The sequence below is a fragment of the Cornus florida genome, unplaced genomic scaffold (assembly GCF_030987335.1).
Source record: "Cornus florida cultivar Cherokee Brave unplaced genomic scaffold, ASM3098733v1 CherokeeBrave_3.0.0_Hap2_Chr10, whole genome shotgun sequence".
Classification (NCBI taxonomy): domain Eukaryota; kingdom Viridiplantae; phylum Streptophyta; class Magnoliopsida; order Cornales; family Cornaceae; genus Cornus; species Cornus florida.
This window is the reverse complement of record NW_026775580.1, coordinates 26,864,629-26,879,374: the sequence shown is the minus strand read 5'-3', so window position 1 is coordinate 26,879,374 and position 14,746 is coordinate 26,864,629. Positions and strand designations below refer to the sequence as shown.

At 34.2% G+C, this 14,746-nt stretch overlaps 1 protein-coding gene across 8 annotated transcripts; it reads right to left on the bottom strand.

The window, feature by feature from the left end:
* Nucleotides 1-798: 798 nt before the first annotated feature.
* Nucleotides 799-10,663, bottom strand: LOC132279320 (transcription factor bHLH110-like). Of its 8 annotated transcripts, none has more exons than XM_059781265.1 (7): nucleotides 9,663-10,663; nucleotides 8,541-9,225; nucleotides 7,498-7,623; nucleotides 7,288-7,353; nucleotides 6,702-6,777; nucleotides 1,911-1,970; nucleotides 799-1,011 (listed from the first exon to the last, which is right to left on the bottom strand). In XM_059781265.1, the coding sequence occupies exons 1-7, from the start codon at nucleotides 9,788-9,790 to the stop codon at nucleotides 995-997; spliced, it is 1,158 nt and encodes a 385-aa protein (XP_059637248.1). In that variant the 5' UTR covers nucleotides 9,791-10,663; the 3' UTR covers nucleotides 799-994. The 8 variants fall into 8 exon arrangements, with proteins under 8 accessions (XP_059637248.1, XP_059637247.1, XP_059637250.1 ...); XM_059781264.1 differs by having other exon boundaries at nucleotides 799-987; XM_059781267.1 differs by having other exon boundaries at nucleotides 6,708-6,777.
* Between the last annotated feature and the right edge of the window lie 4,083 nt (nucleotides 10,664-14,746).

Genomic DNA, 14,746 nt, shown 5'->3' with positions numbered 1-14,746 from the left:
TGGTTAAAAGGCTAATTTTATTATTCTATTATTTATATAATACAAAAAATATAAATATATCTACAATTTATAAAATTGTTCGGTTCGGTTTTGTAGAACCTCCAACCATAAACAAACTATTTATAAATGGTTCAATGTTTTTGGAACCTAAACCGAACCGAACCGTAAAAAAATTGAACCAAACCTACCGGTCCGGTTCAATTTATCGGTTCAACCGATTTTTTGTGCACCCCTAATTGAAACAATGAAAGGGGTAAAAAAGAAATGAAATAACTTCCAAATTGCTTGTAAAATAAGACCAAATAATTTAGAGTTATATTGAATAAGGTAAATTACATTGACATGCCCTCTAGATAAGAGAAATTATAGCAAAATTACATAGAAGTTGTAGTTTTCCTAAATTGCCATCAGGCTTAAAATATATATATTTTTCTTTACATACAATTTTTTTTTTCAACTTTACATAATTTCCAGAGCAAAAATGTAAATTATTTTGCTGACATAAACTAATCCTGCTTCCGGGCCAAAAAAAAAAAAAAAAAATATATATATATATATATATAGAAAAGAACATATAGAATCATATTGCAAATAGAGCTATCAAATAGTGTACATAAAGGACATTAAAGGGAGTTTAGGAATTTAATCATACATTTATAAATAATTAATGGATCAAACGTGGTCCATCCTGGAATTTTAATTTATAAAGGATGACCAAATTTGCTCCATTAAAGCACAAACCTTCTAATCATTCTGGGCTTAAGAGATTCAACTTTCTTTAATATTATTGCCCTAATCCAAAAAAAAAAAAAAAAAAAAAAAAAAATTGCATATATCTATCTATGATTAACTGGTTCCACTGAAGTTAGGGGGTGACCAAACACCTCCTGTGTCTGTTACGTAAGACAAGTATGACAAAGGCACGAGGCACAGCCCTCGGCTTCTAAGATCTCGCTTTGCCTCTTCATTGTCGTCCTCCATTGTACCCTGATAATCACAGCCATATATATGCTGTATATATAATAAGCTTACACTTCACTAACATGGCACGTAACAATAAAATAAGACAACGAATCGAAAAATAGAATTGTGGTAACGATATAGAGATCAAGATTCAAATATATAGTACGTCAGGATATTAAGGGTCCAGTTGACAACAATTTTTGCTTTACATTTCCAATTTCATTACAATGATTTTCTCGATCATTGGACTGATAAAATTTTCTCAATTCATCGCGGTCATGAATAGTAATTATTATTTCAAAGGGTCGTCAACGAAAAACACCAATATAGTATGCATATAAAGTATATAACCCCCTTATACGTTTTAAAAAATCCCTAAAATTCAATTGTGGTGCAAATGAGGACATGAATATTTAAAAAACTAAAGTGTGTCTCTATAATTGGATAAAAATAAAATAAAATAAAATAATTAATTAAATGTGAAATGACTAAATTGTCACACTTTTTTTGTTTTGTTTTGTTTTGTTTTTTTTTTTTTTTTTTTTTGTTTTACTTTTTTATCGTCATTGCTGTCGGTAATGGAACAGCGGTGATGACTTGATATGTCTGGCGTCGATTCAGTGTGTGTGTGTGTGTGTATATATAAGGGTGATATATATAAGTGCATTATTGAAAGAAATAAGGGTAGATAAGGGCATTTTTGAAATTTTATATCAAACCCTACGTTGCTCATTTTATATACAAGTAAGTCATTTTTTGCTCATTTTTTTTTTCTTTTCAAAATTAATGAACTTATATACACAACATAAAAGATAGGAGTATTATTTGCTCAAAATATAAACATAGGAGTGTTATTCTCACTCTACTCTATTTTAAATGACAAGAGCATGATTCTTGATATCTATGTGGTAAATTTTCTGGATTTGTAAGAAAATTGCTTTACGTACCCCTCTCATTGTTCTGCTGGTCTTCTTGGGCGACGACTTCATGTATGGGACGCTTAATGTCTGCAGAAAATATTCAACAACATATTAGCTTTACATATATGCATATTGTTGACAAGTCCTATATATCTATTTAGCCATATTATCATCTAATCATTTGAATCCACATAAACAAAGTTAAAAAAAAAAAAAAGTAACTCACGGTAACAAGAAACTCTAAAAATAATTTTCAGAAAAAAGTTGTGTTTAAATATGCTTGTATTGCGATCGATGTCATTACTTGGTGTAACCGATGTTGTAAATCAAGTATCGGATTACAGATTCAAGTTTGAAAACAATTACTTTATGCAAAATGATGTCAAATGTTAGAATCTTCTTTCAACTCCGGCCTCATGCTTGGCTTCTAGTTTGAATTTGGAAGAATAATTTTCCTCTTTTTATTTGATTTTAAAAACTACTGTATATCGATTGTCATGAGCCTATGCATATGCTTAGGGATTGAAAATCCACTCAAATTTCATGTCTATTTTAATGGATTTGAATTTTAACAACAATCTCATAATCATTTTATAGAGGGTAAAGTACATTAAACTCCCCTAACATTCAGCAAAAAACACAAAATCCTCCTGAACTAAGTAATGCCCCTTGAACTATTTAAGAAGTGCAATTTAAGGACAAAATAAAAAAACACGGTCACTGGAGGTCACCGGAAATGTTAGATTACCAAATTGCCCTTTAGTAAAACTAAGCCTATTTATTGTTTTAGTTAATGATGTGCCAAGTATAATATTCACAGCCAATAGAATTGCGACAACACATCACCCCATCAACAAATCACCTAATTTTTGTGCTAAGCAACAACTTTGTAAACCCACTAGGGGACCATTCAAAGCCTCCATCCATGGCAGAACCTCTGTAAACCCACTCAAAGTGAAATGAAAAAACAAAAAAAAAAAAAACCCCACTCAAAGCCTCTGTAAACCCACCTCCATCGTCCATGGCAGCCACTTCCTTTCTCTTTTCTTTTATTTTTTTTTCTTTCCCCAATTGTCCATGGCAGCTTGAGCCACCACCTATATCCTCGATTAAAATTCATGGCAACAAGGAGGATTCTAACTAGAAAGACGAAGATGACGGAGCAAATTAACCCACCTTTGAATAGAAGTTTGAGTTTGGGAATATAGAGATAACCAGATGTAGCAAACACTGATCGTATCGAAATAAATCAAGGGACTTTTTTTTTTTTTTTTTTTGGGTGCAAAGTTAAGATAGAAATCAAAGATCCCATCCTTTATGATGCACGTGACCGGCTCTCCAATGTTAGAACTGAAACAATAAACCTCGAAGACGCGTCTTGGTGACGGCTTCCAAAGGATCAAGTATGAATTGATCGCCGGAGGCTCTTTCGGGAGTCCATTAGAAACGGTTTGGAAACAGGAGTGAACGTGGGTGTGGCGGAGCGGTGGGCTTGGTTGGTGTTGAAGAAGGCAATATTGATGCCGGCGAGCTTGAGCTTGATCGTTTTGTGTGTTGCTCGAGTTCTTCTCAATTTCAAATGGGTTGCAGATAATGAGTGGGTTACGATTGCTATTTGTGAACGAAAATTAGGGTTAACAATTTGGAGCTTTTATTAATTTATTTTTCTAACATTTATAAGGTCAACTCTGTCCTTTTGAAATTATTTCTTATGTCATGTGATAATCACACGCCGGAACAGTTTTGCCTGGCTTTTTTTTTGTTTGCAAAAAAACAGAATAGTTCAGGGAGTTTATTTTAAAAATAGAAGTTCAAGAGGGTTTCTTGGGAAAGAAAAAAATTGTTCTATTATTGAAACAAGCAGATAAAATATTCATACCACTATCAATTTATCCAATTAACAATTGTCCACTATGTATCGAATTGTGACTAATGAGATTCCTTATCCATTAATGAGTTTTGTTACATTTCAAATGTACACGGTAAGTATTTTAAAATTTAATATATCCAATAATTTCATAAAAGTTGGTTATGATTAGGGTTATTTATTTATTTTAGGGTTAAGTGCTGAAAACTCTTCTGTAATATAAGAATTGTGCACAAATAGTTCGTCCTTTTTGAAAATGTGTATTTCAGTTCATAAAATTAAAAAAATGTGCAAATAAATCTCCCTAACCACTTTTTGGTCAAAATTGACATAAAATAAATTTTAAAACCCTAATTTACCATTCTCTTCCTATTATGTCCTTTTCTAAGGGACTCCCGGCTGCCATATCTCTGCCACAACAATTGGTGGTGGTGGCTCCACCACCATAGTGGCCGCACTAAAAAACCACCACCACCACCACACCCAATACAAAAAAAAAAAAAAACAAAAAAAAAAATGCAACCGTGAGCTTCGCGTGCGGCGACAACGGAGCTTGAGAATAGAAGGTGAGGTAAACAAGGCTTATACCTGGCTGATTGAAATCATTTGTATAGCGGGAGTCACCATGGACGAAGATGCTGGAAATGATGGAGATGTTGACATTGATGGCGGAGATAACGACGTTAAGGCAGCGATAACAGATTGGTTTGATTGGATTTTGGGAGTGAAGAGGGACCAAAATAAGTACATGGTTGCGGTAGTGAGAATGTCATAGTCGACACCGAACAACAAAGCCCCGATGATGTTGAGGATGTTAGTAGAATCTGAACGACAAGGGGTTTTTCTCGATGTCAGCGACTCAGCGTTGGTGACGACGGAGGCCGGCGTGATCAACGATGATGGTGTCGTACGAGGGGAAGTGGGGGAGGTGGAGCATGGCATGGGGTCGAGTTCTCTAACCTACATGAAAAAGAAGGTGGAAGAATCGATCGTGATTTTGTTGGATTGGGAATTAGGGTTTAGCCGGAAGGAGGTGGAGGAGGATGTGGTGGTGGTGAAGAAAATTAGGGTTTTATAAGGGTGGAAGAGGCGGCCGGGTTTGTATTACCAAAATTAATATTTTGAAGGGGTGGAAGAGACACCATGGCAGAGAGAGAAAGTTTGGGAATTGTCTAAAATAGTAATTTTACCTTGTATTATTTTTTAATATTATTTTATTTTATTAATAAGAGGGTATTATAGTATTTTTATGCCATTAGGAGGGTATTTGCACCAAATTGTTAGTATAAGAGGGTTTTATACCACACATGGACTTTTTTGCACAATATATATAGTATAGAGGTTTTTTTGCACTTAACTTTTATATTATTCAGTCTAATAATTAACTCAGCCCCCAGTAATTCAGCCCAATTAGTCTATTTTTTTTATTATTATTTTTTATTTTCGTAAAATTTCACTAATGAAAATCAAGCATTACTAATACAATCTAGCTATGAAAAAGAAAAAAAAAACAATTAGCTATTATTTTATAATTTCTATTTATATATTATATATGGGTTAAGTGCAGAAAACACACTAAGATATGCTTACAGTGCATATCACACATCTCACGTGCAAAAAACACTTCTAAAATTTTAATTTTGTGCAAATAGGTCCATTTGATAAATTTAATCCCTAAGTTCACTAAATTACCTTTACTGAACCATTTTATAAAATATATAAAAATAAATAATTTTGTAAAATGACTGAAAATGACACTATTGGAGGATGCCTCTCTTGTGCAAAAAAAACCCCTAAAGTTTCAATCTGGTACAAATAGGTCACTCTGACAAATTTGAACTCTAAGTTGACCAAATTATTTTTACTGAACCATTTTATAAAATATATAAGAATAAATAAATTTATAAAATGGCTGAAAGTGATACTATTGGGAGACGCTGGCAATGGATAAATAAAGATAAAAATATAAAATAAAAATAAAAGTATAAAAGAAAAGTAAAGATAAAAATAGAAAATAAAAAACAAAAATAAAGTGCAAATTAAAGAAAACAGATTTTTTTCAAATTCCGAAAACCAGTGCACACTGATATTGGGAATTTTTTTGTTTAACAATATTGGTACGAAACAAAAAAAAAAAAAATAAAGAAAAAAAAATTAGTAGAAGAGTAAACTAGAATCTCATAAAATTCAAATTCTTGTTTACAAATTCTCAAAGTATGTTTAATAATAAAAAAATGTTTAGAGATATATATAGAGAAAAAAGTTTATATATAACGTAATGTGCACATAACACCCTTATACTATGATATTAGTAACATATATGCTCCCTTGGACATTTTCGGAAGAATAAAAGGGTAAAACAGGTATTACAGAATTAATTTATGTTAGAAGGAGTATGTTTGTCAATGTAAAAAAATTAAAAATATTTTTTGCACATTTTTTCAAATAGAGGATAAAAATATTAGGTGAAATATACTTTATCAATATTTTCTGTACTTGTCCCATTATATATAATATATATATAAACTAATATACATATTCATGTAGCAGTGCTGGTCGGATTGCTCCTCAAGGACCCAAAGCAAAAACATAATGATTGGACAGAACTGTTAAAAAGCCTGACCAAATTGACTTGTGCGGTTCGGTTCAGGTCTCATTTATGTTCAACTTATTATTATTAGCATATCCCAGCATTTCTCTTCCCAAATGAAAACCTAGTTTTGCACTGAAAATGAAGAGGAATAAAGAAACCCTAGTGATACCCTATCACACCTAGAGTCAAATAAACAAACACACAGTCAAAAATCAAATGCAGCACAAATAAACACACAGAGTCAAACATATGCAGTATGTTCACACACACACACAATGACATATATGTATATCTATGATAAGGCCAGCTACTACATAGGGAATCAAAAACCAAGAAGAACGTTTTCAAGAGAAAGTACCTCGACCTGGTTTTGAAGGAATTTGATGTATCCAATAGCCTCCATTAATACGGATGCTGTGTCTGTCTGCAACATTCTCCAGAACACATGCAAAAATGCTCATCATTTCATATTATACAAGTGAAAAAAATAAAAGAAAAAGAACACACACACACAAACTAGTGAGTCCTAAAAATAACTAATCATGCTCTCTTGGGCTATGTACTTGGCAGTTTGTGATTGCATATTCCTGAAATTTGTAGCAGGAATTTCAGATGAAAAAGGGTCATTTAGCCTTGAGTGGTCAAAAAGAGGATATATCACACCATCCCAAAATTGGATATCCAAACTTCTATACTTCAAGATGGCCTTACTTATTGATCAAATAATCAAATGGTTCATCTGGGGCTTTACCGAGTGGCCTAGTTGGTAGAGCTCCCCGAGTGGGTGTGTGAGTATTTGAGTATTCCTTAGTTTGCCAGGTAAAAAATTTTTTTTTTTTTTGTGTAATCTTGATTACACTTCTGCTTTGGAAGCTAGTTATATTATAGTTAACGATCACCTGCTGTCTGGTGATGATAAGGTGCAAAAATATATATATATATACCTTGCCAAAAGGTGCCACTAACTGCTGAAGAGCTGCAATTCTGTCTCCTAATTTCTCTTTTCTGACCTGGTTAATCAATACAACATTTGTGCATGAACAAAGGCAAAAAAGGCAAATAAATCACATAATATATATATATATATATATATATATATAAGGCTAAAGAATATATATGTTGATAATTGTGTGTGATTGATCCTTAATGATCACCTTCAAGGGTGGGCAGGAGGCCCGTGACTCAAATCGCGATCTCTTTGCCGCTGTCTGAGGTGCCTTTGGCTCCAAAAAGCTGCTGGTTCTCTTTGCTTCTGTAACTCCATTAGTAAAGGGTGGCATCTTCAAAATGCAAAGTAAAGGTCAGCTGAATGACCATTGAAATCTATTCATCAAAGGGTACCTAAAAAGAAGGCTGATTTTCTTGGAAAAAAACAAAAGATGCACATATGGGATAAAGCTGAAAGTACCCCCTTATATAGCAAGAGGTGAAGGGTGTTTTTATTATTTTTTTTTTCTTTTTCTTTTTGGTATCACTTTTCACAGAGGGGAAACAAAAAAGAATGAAAATGTTGTAGCTTTTCATTTTCTCCAAATTTTAAGTTAAAGAAAGAAAAAAGTTAATTAGATTTATCAATCTCATTGGTAATTTTTTTTTTTTTTTTTTTTCTGTAATTAAATTGATAATTTTTGCTCAGTAGAGTTAAATTGGTAAATGTTGCATAGATGTGTGAAAAAGTACAAACAGGCCTGGGATAAAACACAACAAACAAAAGAGAAGCAAGAGCCTGGACGGCACAAGCTCAAAGGAAAATCTTCAAAATTTTGCACACACATGATACTCTTCTGTTCAAGTATATATAGGATCTTAGGATTTAAGTTATATATATGTATATATGTATATATATATATATATATTTTTTTTTTCTTCCTTTTTTGGGGTTTTATTCAACCAAATGACATCACTGAAGATGTTCAAAAAGTGTAAAAAAAAAAAAAAAAAAAGGACCATGCAAAATGAATTGATTGAAAAAGTCCATCACAGAGGAATTTGATGCTATGCATACCAAAGAAACAATCAACATTTTCAAACTATCATTATATACCAGAAAGATGAACTAATTCAGGGTTATACTACCTATTCATTATCAATTTATTTATTTACTTACCCTCCAAAAAAAATAGTGGGGAATAATTATTCAGTAAAATATATATATATAAATTATTCAGTAACTTGATGCTAAGATGTAGCTACAAACCTTAGTAGGGCCATTTGATGTATGACTTGATTGCTGCATATGATCAAGACCACAAAAAAGACCCTCTCTGGAAAGGTCAAGATGACCATGTGAAGGCTGGCGTAAGTTCCCACAAAATTTTGCCGAGGTGAAGAGATCCAAAGCCTGCAAGTTCACGTCTGAGGGGCTCAAAACTGCCGAAGACGATTGATTCAAGTTTGAAATATTGACAGTGGGAAATATCTGGCTGAAATTCCCTCTGCTAGGTCTTAAAGTACTAGCACAGTTCTGTGCATTGGAGTAGTAATCTCCGGTACCACCGGAAAGTTGAAGCCCACTGATTTGGCAGCCAGAAGAGAAGTTTCTAAGTAAGAGCTTCTCACTTAGGTCATTCAAATGACCCTTTTGCTCATTCTTTATGTAGGTTGTTGGATTTAAATGGTAATCTTCAATACTTGAAGCACTGTTTATCATTTCGGTGAATTTTGGGTATGAATCAGCTGAGAGCTCTTCCTTGTTAACCTTTGCAAGTTGAAATTCATGGGCAGACTGAGTACTGCTGAAGCTCCCTGCTCCATTGTTAGACCAGTGAAAGCCCAGGTCTTGAATCATTGGAAGAGAAGGGGTTAGAATGTCATTTTGCTGCCTTGAATCCCTTGAGTTTGTGTCTAGTCCATTAATAGTTGGATCAAAATTACCATTGTTCCTGCACAATTAGTTGAGAATAATTATAAAATCTCCACTGGATAAATCATAGAGAAACTACAAGCCCCTAGAAGTTCAAGGTGGGGGAAAAAAAAAATCCCTAGAATCAATCATGTCAAGACTCCTAGCTAGATATTTAGTGGCTTGTATGTGATACAAATCCATCTTAATCTTCAAAAACTAAATAAAAAGAGTTGGGGAAAAATATATAGAAGACCCAGCAAGCATATTTCGAGTTTAGGGCACTTTATGATTGATATATTTATCAAATAAGTAAGAAACTAAAATAGTAATGCATGCAAGTAACATTTCAGTGTTCTTGTTAAATCCAAAAGCTAGCTAGAGCAAGTCAAGTTGTAGGTAAAAAGCATATAGCTTGGGTGTGTGTGTGTGTGTGAGAGAGAGAGAGAGAGCTAGAGAGAGAAAGGAGGAACTTACAAAATGGTTTTTGGGGCACTCCAAGCATGGGTGTTTCCAACTCCATAGCAGGATGAGGTAGCTAAAGCAGAAGATGAAGCAAGCTGATCTTGGAGCTGATGTTGGTGATGGAGATTTGCAGACTCCATAATGAATTGAAATGATATATATATATATATATATATATATATATATTAAAGAGATTGAAAATCCCAAGATGAGTAATTAAAATTAACTAGCAAAGGACTGGGAATCTCTCTCTATTCAAAGAAATAGTACTTCAGGTGACACCCACATACCTTCGTTGCTTTTACTCACTTTTCATAGTTTCCTCTTTACTCTTTCAAAGTCTCATCTTAATTAAAGCAGTCTTGAAAAGAAAGAAAGAGAGCATGAACAACCCTTCTTCAGAGCTCTCTCACTTTATTTTTTTGTTTCTTTTCAGTCAAAACTTTTTGAACCTTCACAATTTAAGATTGATTATAGATCACATCTCTCTCTCTCTCTCTCTCTTTCTCTCTCTCTGAGCTGTACTTTTTGCATCCTCTGCAATAACAGGAGCACGATTATGTTTTCCTTGCCTTCGATCCCAAGGCTTTCATCAAAGGTCTGAGGGGAGAAATGATAGCACCCATGCGCTCTCTCTCTCTCTCTCTCTCTCTCTCTCATGCCCACATGTTGTAAGGCTGCCTTTATATCATATTAGGTTCCAACCCTGTAGAAATAGTAGAGAGGAGTGCCAACCGATAACTAGCTATGATCTGGCTGTTCTCTACTCAGTGAATTCTTGTGGTCCAGTCAATCATAAAATACTGTATTTTTTTTTTTTCATGAAATAATAATAATAATAATCCCCCCAACAAAATTGTTACTTGTTTAGCAAAAAAAAAAAAAAAAAAAAATCTAGTATATAAATTAGTGTCATATTACCCTTTGCTTTTAGTAGAATCAACCAGGTATTCATATTTGTAATATGTTTATTAGTTGTTTCCAATCTCTATTTCCATATATCTGAAAGAAAATATCAACCCCCAAAACTAGATTGCATACCTTCAGTCATGAAATTAGTGTTGTTAATGCTTACAAAACAAAGTGAGAAATCTTCAAGATGTTTACATCTATACAAGTCTTTATATGTATACTTGATGGAGACAACACAACCTGTTACTTGTTGGGCATGAGACCTCTATAAGGAAACTGTATGAATAAATCACCATCATGTAAACCCCTTCCTTTATTCTAATTCAAAAGGATGATTATTAAAGGGAAAATTTAAAATCTCACTACTTAATTTTACATATTAAAAAAATTGCTAACTTTTACAAAGTATTAATTTTGACTGCTAACTTTTTGAAACTAATTACAAATCTATACTAAAACACTCTTTAGATATTTTTATGGTCCAAAAGGCCCCTCTTAATACCATTGATGTCTCTTTCTCTCAAACTCTCCACTTGTATTGAAGTTAAGATGGACATTTTCGTGCTACACATTCCGACGAGCTCCCAAGCAACAATGAATTAACACTTCGGCGAGCTCAAAACATGCATGGTGTTTCCGGTGACGATGATCGGATAACAAGCTCAAAGTCCACGAACTTCACACCGAGCACACAACAACGAAGAATTGACCAAACAATAACGTGAAAGCTTTGGCATGTACTCTCACCGGAAAAGCTCCATGCAAATAAGAATGATCTTTGATGATGACATGTAGATTGCATACCATAGTTATTCCGGCGTTGAGAGACCCAGTTCGTACCGGCGAAGACAAAACCATCGGCGAGCTTTGAATTCCATGAAATCCGATGAGCCTTAATTAGCAGTGCCCATTGACTCTGGCAATACCCAACAACTTGAAAAACATGAACACTAGCGACAGTTCTATGCTTCGATGTCCATAAAATCCCACGAGACTGGGAAAGCTTCGTTGAACTATACCCTCCATTATTTTCGGTGACAAGCTCCAATAGTGGCGATGCCTTTGATCTCCAACGACTCCAAGCACTTCAATGGTGGAGATGCTTCTAATCTCCGTCGGGACATGGCAGCGTTCACCGACTTCCCTTCCTTCTCTAACGGTGACCATGCCTCTGTTCCAACTCATATTTTCCTAGAAAGCTACGCGTTCAAAACTAATAGACAAGGGAGAACCACCTATTTGTAGAAAGAAAAGTGGGATCCTTCTCACGCAAATACTAAATAAGATCAAGAACCTTGAGATGCTTTTGAGTGCTGTACCTTTAGTTTCAGCCTTTTACCCGAATTGACTCAATTGTTGGAATTAGTCTTTGTTGAAAGCATAAGCACCGGATCTAGGACTTTACGTTGTAGGTGTAGATGCAGGTGGAAAAGAAGGTCTCAGAGGTGCGACCAATCCATCAAAATCTCACTGATCTTATTAAGCAAATATGAGTTGGAACAGAAGGTCCGAGAACGTTGCTTCACGTTACATCCGATGGTCTACGAGAAGGTATCGTCCCGATTGGAGAGTTTGACAGAGAGAGACAACAATTATTGAATTGATGTTAAGAGGGGCCTTTGGGACCATAAAAATATCTAAATAGTGTTTTAGTACACTTTGTAATTAGTTTTAAAAAGCTAGCAGTTAAACCTAATACTTTGTAAATGTTAGCATTTTTTAAAATATGTAAAATTAAGTAGTGAGATTTTAAATTTTCCCTGTTATTGAACCACCTTTAACTTCCCACAACCACACACCTGTAACTTCCCAAAACTATAACGTTACATTCCACAATATGACTAAACATTGGTCTCCCCCGGACAGCGCCACTGTTTGGGTCTTGCGAATTAGTGGATCCAAGCGGTGATGGAATGTCTCCATACAGTAACCGATTCCATTGTGCTTAATGTAGCCCAGCCCTAGTAGGGTTTGACATTTTCCTTGTTTGAGAACTAAAACTTTATCTAAATAATTTCAGTATATAAAATTAAGGAGGAAATCACACTCTACAAATGAGTGTTATCTTCCAAGCATCATTATATCATTGTCTTTCTTAGATAAACATCTTTATGCGACAGTACTTTATGAATAGATCTGTCAAAATCTATTCAAGGAACCAACTTTATTGTCCCAATAGACTATCTGTATGAATAAGCTCCCAAAAGCTCATTCTAATCGAGGTTCTACTTTATTATCCAAAAGAATAATTTGTCATTTATAAACTTTATGTATAGTAGCCTTAAAATGACAAATAAATACTAAGAATCATCATAATATAAATATAATTGCAAACTTTAATGTGTATCAGTAACTCAAACACAAGATAGATCAATAAGTCCCATATGTCATACATGTTCCTTATACAATTTGGGTGACAAACCCTTTATCATAGGATCTGCGACCATTGACCTTGTTCTTAAGTAATCTACCAACACTTGATGATTTTAAACTTATTATTTAACAATAAGGAACTTTATGTCAATCCACCTGTTTGAACTCCTTCTTGCATTATTGTTACAAAAATAAACCTCAACAGAATTATCACAATAGATTCTCAATGGCCTATAAATCAAATCCACAACTTTAAGATCTGTGATAAAATTCGACAACCAAAAGGCACATCCCGTAGCCTCATAACATGCTACGTACTTCACCTCCATAGTAAAGGAAGTGACTGATTTCTGTTTTAAGCTTTTCCACGAGATATATAACTCCTCTTGTAAAGAGTAATACATATCATGATATTGACTTTTTAGAGTCAATGCATCTTTTAAAATCAGAATTAGAATATCCAACCACTTGCAAAAGATTTAATCTTTTGTATGTCAGCACGTAATCCTTTGTCCCTTATAGATATCTTATCACCTTCTTTGCAGCTCGTTAATTAATAATCCATCCCTGGATTACTTTGGTATCTGCCTAACATTCCTATTGCAAATGTAATGTCTGGTCTAGTGCATACTTGCATAAACATTAGACATCCTATTGCAGATGCATAAGGAATGACTTCCATCTTTTCCCTTTCTAAATAATTTCTTGGCCATTGATCATTTAGACTGAATTTGTCACCCTTGACAATAGGAGCAAAACTTAAAGAACAATCCAATATTCGAAATCTCTCTAAAACTTTATTGATATAGGCCTTTTGGGATAATCTAATCAATCATTGGGATATACCCCTATAAATTTCTATGCCAAGAAGAGGTCATCAGCAAATATAGCCGGCGCTTTGATCCTGAGAAATTGGAGAAAAAACATTCATCTCTTTCCTGGCTTTCACCGAGCTTTCGAAAGAGGATAGCCCCGTTCTCAGGCGAAACGCGATATTGAACGCAATCTTCACAATTTCGAAGCCCGATAATGAATAAGAGGCTTCTATCAATATCGTGTCGCCCAAGGGAACCTCCTCTTTTTAGTTAAAAAGGGCGCGAAATTTCTCTTTCTTCTTTTTTTGATTTTTTCCGGTATGCCGCTCCGCGAGCAAGGAGCGAAAGAACCAAGTGGGCTGTGGTGATGTCAGAATTTGCACCTGCGATGTGAGATGTGGATATCCGCACTATTCCCACCACCTCCTACTCGACTTCTTACGAAAGTTTCTCACCCTTGCCGCAGAAGAGTAAAGGTTTCTTTTGTTTTCTAGACTTCAATGACATATGATGTTTCACCCATATATTTCATATCAAACTTTTTAGGGAAAAAAAATTTAACATTATGTAGCAACCCTAAGTTGCTACTGGTAAGCAAAATGTCATCCACAAATAGGATCAAAAAATTGAATTTACTCCCACTAACATAAGGTATATACATTGATTAACGATGTTCTCTTTAAACCCAAAAGAAGAGATAACATTATAAAATTTGTAATACCACTAACGTGAGGCTTGTTTGCAATCCTTGGGTTTGTAAACAAAATGGTTTTCTTTATCTGAATGAAAACCTTCAGGTTATTTTATGTATACCTCCCCATTCAAGTCCCCATTAAGAAATGTCATTTTCACATCCATTTGATGTACTTCTAAATCAAAATGAGCTACTAATTCCAAGATAATACGAAGGGATTCCTTTATAGATACAGGAGAAAATGTATAACAGTAATTAATGCCTTCCCTTTGGGTACAAGTCTGGCCTTATATCATTCAATC